Source organism: Chenopodium quinoa, unplaced genomic scaffold (assembly GCF_001683475.1).
Source record: "Chenopodium quinoa cultivar QQ74 unplaced genomic scaffold, ASM168347v1, whole genome shotgun sequence".
In the NCBI taxonomy this organism is placed as follows: domain Eukaryota; kingdom Viridiplantae; phylum Streptophyta; class Magnoliopsida; order Caryophyllales; family Amaranthaceae; genus Chenopodium; species Chenopodium quinoa.
Window position 1 is genome coordinate 129,041 of NW_018745240.1, and position 7,754 is coordinate 136,794.

At 36.5% G+C, this 7,754-nt stretch overlaps 1 protein-coding gene across 1 annotated transcript; it reads left to right on the top strand.

Moving 5' to 3' along the window:
• Positions 1 to 680: 680 nt before the first annotated feature.
• On the top strand, positions 681 to 5,618 carry LOC110711181 (eukaryotic translation initiation factor 3 subunit B-like). Its single transcript, XM_021889560.1, has 11 exons — positions 681 to 918; positions 1,015 to 1,252; positions 1,346 to 1,492; positions 2,169 to 2,297; positions 2,485 to 2,613; positions 2,702 to 2,785; positions 2,889 to 3,013; positions 3,095 to 3,287; positions 3,435 to 3,967; positions 4,081 to 4,189; positions 4,984 to 5,618. The coding sequence occupies exons 1-11, from the start codon at positions 812 to 814 to the stop codon at positions 5,311 to 5,313; spliced, it is 2,124 nt and encodes a 707-aa protein (XP_021745252.1). The 5' UTR covers positions 681 to 811; the 3' UTR covers positions 5,314 to 5,618.
• The last annotated feature ends 2,136 nt before the right edge of the window (positions 5,619 to 7,754 follow it).

Below are 7,754 nucleotides of genomic sequence, written 5' to 3' on the forward strand. Positions count from 1 at the left end.
TTTCTGGTATCTTTTCTTCAGCTTTAGTCTTCATAATTTTCTCTCTCTTTCTTAGTACTCTACAATCCTCTAAGCTTCATTCTTCATCTTTTTCTTCTCCCTCTCTATTACTTTCATATTTGGCATCAACTACAAAGTAAATTAAAAATTGGAACAATAAGTAATCCACAACTTTAGTTGCGTCGTCATCGCCTCCACCACAACAGTAAACTAGCATATATAATTCCAGATCTTCATCCCACAAAAAAAATCAGGAAATATTGGATCAAATTATTTTTATAATTTTTGTGTTAGTTTCTTGATATGGCTTGCCTGTTTGATTAAGCTCGTTATTTGCTTGTTGAACTAATTGATCGTAAGTTACGGCAATCAATTTTTGATCAAATCAATACACAATAATCTCTGCAATTCATAAATATATCTAAAGCATGCAAATGTAGCAATTCTACCGAAAGTTATTTTGTGATCGACGGAAAAGTAGAAATGGCATAGAGATCAACAAAGATGTAAGATGGAGATCAAGTTAGATTGTCCTGTAGTTTGAAGGTGAAAGAAATTAAAAACAATAGTGATGCGGCGTCGTTTGCAAGAGGGTGCAGGGATTTCATCCTAGACTAGAGTCTAGGTAAAAATTTGTAACTCATAGCCTCATAGAGGCCTAAGCCCAATAAAACTCTACTTTCATCCAATCCCAATTTACTCTTCTGCTCTACTCCGCACACCAAAACCCTAATTTTAGCGGACCAACAAACAGAAAAGGAAAGAGAAAAAGGGCGAATTCAGAGAAGAAGGACAACTGCACTCAGCCACCATGACGGTGGATATTGATGCAATGGCAGCTCGCCTCAACATCGATCTCTCCCAAATCGATTGGGACTCTGTTCGTCTTCCTCCCGGCGAAGATTTCGGCATCAAAAGGTTGTTTGATTTCTTCTTTTTTGGTGTAAAAATTCATCCTTTAATCAGTTTTTTCTATTCGATTTCTATATTTTTTGAGTTTTGAATTTGGAGCAGTGATGACGAAGATCTTAGAGAAGAAGAAAACTCAGATTTCGACATTGGGTTTTCAAATATTATTGTGGTGGATCATCTTCCGCAAGTTCCGAAGGAGAAATTCGATAAGTTGGAAAGTGTTATTCGTAAAATTTACAGTCAAATTGGTGTGATTAAGGATGATGGATTTTGGATGCCGGTTGATCCTTCAACTGGGAAAACCCTAGGTTACTGCTTCATTGAGTTTAATACACCTCAGGTTAGTATTTTTAATTTTATTTTCTCTCTTTAATTTGGTTGTTTTTGATGAAATTTGGTTGATGATGGTGTTATTTGGGATTTTCTATGATAGGAAGCTGAACTTGCGAAGGAGAAGACTCATGGGTATAAATTGGATAAGTCTCATATCTTTGCAGTCAATTTGTTTGATGAAATTGAGAAGTTTATGAATGTTCCTGATGAGTGGGCTCCCCCCGAAACAAAGCCGTATACTCCTACTGTAAGTTTAATTACTTTTGAAATTGATTTTGCGTGTTTGTATTGAATTTGTTGGGTAATTTAGTTCTTTAAACTATTAGTGTTTGCTTTGCTAGTGAATTTTTTGGTAGTAAATTATAATTGAATATGGAAGTCGATTACATAATCACCCGTGTTCAAATATGAGGGATATATTACTGTTTACTCATGAGGAATTTAGATGGCTCTTCGAAACATGTGAAGCAAAATTTCAGTAGCTGTTTTTGTTAACTGTAGAACGATTTGTTTAATGCTTAATTCCGCATTAACCTGTAAGAAATAAAAGAGTTGTTGTTTTGGAGAATTGGGGTGAAAAGTTTGAAGATTGACTCATTTTTTTCAGAGATTCTTGTATTAGACATTTATTTGTTGCCTACTTTTTGAGATGTTGTTTTTCTTCCCTTTTTTTCGTGTCTGTTTGTGTTTTCATGCTAAATAGCTTTCGGTTCTCTCTCTCTCTCTTTTATTGTACCTTGGGTAGCTGGGTATTGATCTTCTTATCTAGGGTACTCTTTAGTCTTTACACTGCTTCCTTAGAATGCCAAACGTCTAATAAGTTGTTGTGCTGCATTCTGGTGGCTCTCAGACTGATAATTTGGAATGAATGAGTTACTTTTGTGATCCACTTTTATGCTTACTCTGCTTCTATGATCTTGCAGGAAAACCTACATCATTGGCTCACTGATTCAAAAGCTCGTGATCAGTTTGTTATTCGTGCTGGCCAAGATACTGAGGTCTTATGGAACGATGCTAGACACATGAAGCCTGATCCCGTTTATAAGCGACCTGTATGTTTTATTTTCTTCCTGTTCCTCTATACATTGTGCAAGTAGATGTCAATTTGTATTTTCTTCTCTAGTTGTTTTGAAGCTAAAGTTTCCATCTTGATTTTCTTTCACTGACATCTACATATATGAGCTTTGTTTTGATTTGTTTATTGGACATATTTGAAATTTCTGTTTGTAATATATGCAGTGTTGGACTGAAGGTTTTGTTCAATGGTCACCTTTGGGAACTTATTTGGCCACTGTCCACCGCCAAGGTGCTGCTGTCTGGGGCGGGGCCTCATCTTTTAATCGCATACAACGTTATGCTCATAATATGGTTTGCTTCTAACCTATAGCTGTATCGTGCTTGAGGTTTAATAAATTGATTATTTTCCTACCAATATTAATTTTTGAGTCCACTGTAGGTTAAGTTTATTGACTTTTCTCCTGGAGAAAACTACCTTGTTACTTACAGCAGCCAAGAACCAAGCAACCCACGTGACACACATGTAGGTGTTTTTGCATTTCACCAAACCCTATTTTTTCTTTACTATTAAGCTTTAATTTGTTGAAACATGGATGTTACTGACCTAACTTTTGTGCATGTGTCAGAGGGTTGTAATCAATATTTTTGATGTAAGAACGGGAAAGGTGAGGAGAGACTTCAAAGGAAGTGCTGATGAGTTTGCAGTTGGTGGAACTGGTGGTTTGACTGGGGTCAATTGGCCTATATTCAAGTAATGACCTTGACTTTAATGTGATTTCAGTGTATATCTTTATATATATTTCTTACATGGATGTTTTGTTTGTGTTTTCAGATGGGCTGGTGGCAGGGATGACAAATATTTTGCCAGAATTGGGAAGAATGTTGTGTCTGTGTATGAAACTGAGACGTTTAGTCTAATAGACAAGAAGTCTATAAAAGTGGAAAATGTTATGGACTTCAGTTGGTCTCCTACAGATCCAATTTTGTCACTTTTTGTTCCAGAGCTTGGAAACCAACCGGCTAAGGTAAGTCCCTTGTTTTTATCTGCTTCAGTTGCCTTGTATGAATTGGTGTCCGTGTGAAGGGAAATAGGCAGTATTGGGAACCTTAAAATGTATTAATATTGTGTTGTTTAGCCAGTTTTCATCTACTATTGTTTCTGTTTTCTGCAGGTGTGTCTGTATCAGATCCCTAGCAAAGTGGAAATCAGACAGAAAAATCTTTTTAGTGTCAGTGATTGCAAAATGTATTGGCAAAGCAATGGAGAGTACCTTGCTGTTAAAGTCGACAGGTATACAAAAACTAAGAAAAGCACATATACTGGCTTTGAGCTTTTCCGGATCAAGGAACGGGACATACCTATTGAAGTCCTGGAGCTTGAAAATAAAAATGATAAAATCATTGCGTTTGCATGGGAGCCCAAAGGCCATAGATTTGCTGTAATCCACGGTGATAATCCTAGACCTGATGTAAGTTTTTACTCAATGAAGACCGCTCACCACACGAGCCGAGTTTCTAAGTTGACAACTCTTAAAAGCAAGCAAGCAAATGCTCTTTACTGGTCACCTAGTGGTCGGTACATCATATTAGCAGGGTTGAAGGGGTTCAATGGGCAGCTTGAATTTTTCAATGTTGATGAGCTTGAAACCATGGCAACAACTGAGCATTTCATGTGTACAGATGTTGAGTGGGATCCTACTGGAAGGTAAAAATTGTTTATTTTAGTTTTTTTAATTAGCAATAATATCTTGCAGTTCTTTACTTTTATCTGAGGCTTTGTGCCATGCACTATTCAAATTTTTCTTAAATTTTTGCTAGGTATGTTGCAACTGTTGTTACATCAGTTCATGAGATGGAGAATGGCTTTCATATATGGTCGTTCAATGGGAAACTGCTTTACAGAATACTAAAGGACCATTTCTTCCAGGTAAGAAAATTACTGAATGTTACAAAGCTTGAGTAACCTGCTTCAGATGACAGTTTGACTTCTGAAATTTAGACAGTTAAGAAAATTAGGATGCTTTGTCTATAGGCTGCGAAAACTTGGTTAACACTTATGAGTTGAATTAGTGATATTTGGTCGTGAATTGTGAAGTCTCCATGATAGACATGTGAGTTGTTCGGTTGTCTCCCGTCTTCTGTGACATTGTCAACTTGGGTTACTATTGGCTAGGTTTTCCAGAATTAATATGCTCTGTTATTTGTTTCGTAGGTTGTGTATGTCAATATTGCATGGTTATATTGCTTTTGTCTATTTGTCCCCAAATACGATATAGAAGTTTTGTTAATTTTGCAAGTGCTGTCTTGATGCTCCTTTGAATTGAATATATGCTTTTGGTCTTGTAGTTTTGACTGGTTTGTTAATAATTTGAGTATAGTTGGATTACTATAAGTCTAGCCTACAGTGTCAATGTCTTTGTTATTGATGATGATGTTTTGATTGTTCCTCTATGCTTAGTTGTAGGTCATAACCATTGTTACAAATACTCTTTGTGATTGTTATGAAATCGGCTCTCTGGAAAAAAATTGTTGCTGTTTTTAAAATATTAATATTGGTTTTAAATCTCTGAACAAACTATCAATAAGACTGCAATAAAGTTTATTTCTGTGATAAGATGTACGCAGAATATTCTTAATTATGAGATATTGGGACTACTTTTTTATTTGGGTTGGAAGATGTAATTATTTCTTGTTTTATGTCTAATTAATTTTCTTTCTCAGTTTATATGGCGCCCCAGACCACCATCCTTGTTGACTCCAGAAAAGGAGGAGGAAATTTCAAAGAACCTGAAGAAGTACAGCAAAAAGTATGAAGCAGAAGACCAAGATGTGTCCATGCTGTTGAGTGAACAAGATCGTGAGAAGAGGAGGTTGTTGAAGGAAGAATGGGAATCATGGGTCAACAAATGGAAGAAATACCATGAAGAAGAGAAATTGACGAGAGAAAAGCTTAGAGACGGTGAAGTCAGTGATGATGAAGAAGAGGAATACGAAGCCAAGGAAGTTGAATATGAAGAGGTTGTGGGTGTTGAAGAAGAAATTGTTGATTAATTGCAGGGTGTACAACCACATCAATTTTTTTATCTGCTTCACCATAACTTGAAGGCGCAACTTGCTTACTGCTGAGAGGACAACTTTCGGCAGATAGTTTTGTTTTCGTTTTTTTTTTGCTTTAATTGAAATGTTCGTTGTATGGATCAGTAGAGTAGGCCTTTATTTGGCATTTGTTTGTCAAATATGTCAATCTTATTTATGTGCCAGAGTTTTAAGATTTATAGAGAGAATTTTATTCCTTGTTATGCTTATTACTGAACCACAATATTTTGGAGTTTTAAGTGCTAATCTTTCTGATTTTATCATTCGTTGCTAAAGTTTCGTTGGATTAATCGTTTTCCTGGGTGCTTGAATAGTTGAATGATTTTGGCTAGGGTTGGTTGTAGTAGGTCCGGCTTAATTAGAACTGATAAATGTTGGAGAAGCTCCTAAAATACTTATGCTTTCTTACCATAATTTTGGGAAATGTAATTACTCAAATACATTGGTAGTCCTTAAAATAAATTGGTCAGTGCGCACTTGAACTTTATTTATCGAAAGGAGTCTTAGAAGTCAATACTTGGTCAAATTTAAGCTTAGGGGAGGGAATGTGGTAATATAGTATGGGGCCTTAGAATAGAGACTAGAGAGGCAATTTGTTCTCAGTTTAGTTTTTTTTTTTTTTTTTTTTTTTTTTTTTTTTTTTTTTTTTTTGTGGCAGATGGGAAAATAGGTTATAGTAAGGAAATCACTATGGTTGCTATCTATTTCCTTTCCTCCCTTCTATTGTAGTTAGGGGCCGTTTTGGTTGGAGGTATTCATTAGACCCTGATTCCCTTTATTGCTGTTTGTTAGGCTTTTTTCCCCATTTCCTTTACCCTCTCTGTTCCACCAAATTCTTCCACTCCCCCTAGGTATTTTCATTCCCATTTCCTAGCCACCACACCACCACATCACCACCCTCCTACCTACCCACACCACTGGAAAACCCAACCACCGCACTACCCGTGTTTCGCCGCCTCTCCACCGACCCTCATTGCCCCTCCCCCCCCGCAAAACTCTCCCCTCCCTCGAAAAACATCCCCAGCCCTGTAAAATCCTAGAAACCCATCCTTATCCCTGTAAAACTGTCGTCCGCCAGTGAAGGAGATAGGTTGTTGTGTGGTGGTGGTATGATGGTGGGACTGTGGCGATTCCCTTTGTTTTTTTTAAAGCAAACAACACATAAATTTGAGGGATTTTCATTCCATTCTCTTTCTTTCCCTTTGTTCATTACATTTCGTTTACCCCGTGCCAACCAAACAAACCCTTAATATTTTGTGTTAGGTAACAACTAACAACTAGGGATGGCAATGGGTAAGGTCTGGTAATACTTGGACCCGGACCCAAATTTTTTAATCCATACCCATATCCTACCCGGACCCTTAGAGTCTATAATTTTAAGATCCTTACTCAGATCTTATGGGCCTAATAGGGTCTAATTTGGGCCCTTTACCAACTTTTTTTGTTCAAATGTTAATCGTCTATTATTTAGTGTGCGATTTTAAATTTATTTAGAATGATAGATAAACAAAATGTTATCCATATGCACATTACATTACAATCAAAGTTTCGTAACATTAAGTGAACATATAAAGTTAATATGCTTCCTAATTGTAGTCGTCTTTTATATAATACTCGATTTATTTATCATCAAATCAAGATCCTAAAGTTTTATTTTATTTTATTTTATTTTTTATCATTTAAATTTGATTTTGAACCATCTTCTAGCTTAATATGTTGTGCGAGTTTGTGTATGAGTCTTAGTAGGGTATGTGTCTTAAGGGTCCATGGGTAGGGTTTGGGTCTGAAAACATTATATCGAACCCTTACCCTACCCGATGCCACCTTGACCCATACCCTACTCGGTCCCATAGGGTCTAGAAAATTAAGACCCATACCCGTATATTAGGGTAGGGTTCGACAAGTCTAGGTAGGGTCCCGAACCCAATGGCCATTGCCATCCCTACTAAGAAGTCTAACCATTCATGCATTTTCATTTTTCTTTATCCGACTATGTGCTTGAGAATAAGCAAACTTCTAAGCTAATAGGGGGTTGGGGAGTCGAAGAAGTGAATTTTATACTCACTTATCAGGATTCAGGACCATTTTGGGTAGGAATTCAAATACATAAGTTCATTTTAGGTTGCATTTAAGAGCATAATTGCATACTTTTCTGTTCTTGTGATGGCGTCCTTGGTTTTTTCTTTGGAAATTTTGACTTTTGCTACCGTTAAAAATGTACCACTTTGATTTTTGCTACCCATCTAAATTTTTATTTTATTTTACTACCACCAAAAATAAAAAAATATAGGTTTTGCTACCACTTAACAGTTTTTGTTACAATTTCTATTTGTGGGCCCACTTACTTGACTTCCTTCCCCTTTCAACTTCTTCTCTCTCCACGAACCTTTCTCCAT

Bases quoted from the DNA above. Each gene is read 5' to 3' on its own strand.
- LOC110711181 (XM_021889560.1), top strand. From the start codon at position 812: ATGACGGTGGATATTGATGCAATGGCAGCTCGCCTCAACATCGATCTC. The intron at 3,288-3,434 runs GTAAGTCCCTTG...TGTTTTCTGCAG, and splicing joins TTGGAAACCAACCGGCTAAG to GTGTGTCTGTATCAGATCCC. The intron at 3,968-4,080 runs GTAAAAATTGTT...AATTTTTGCTAG, and splicing joins GAGTGGGATCCTACTGGAAG to GTATGTTGCAACTGTTGTTA.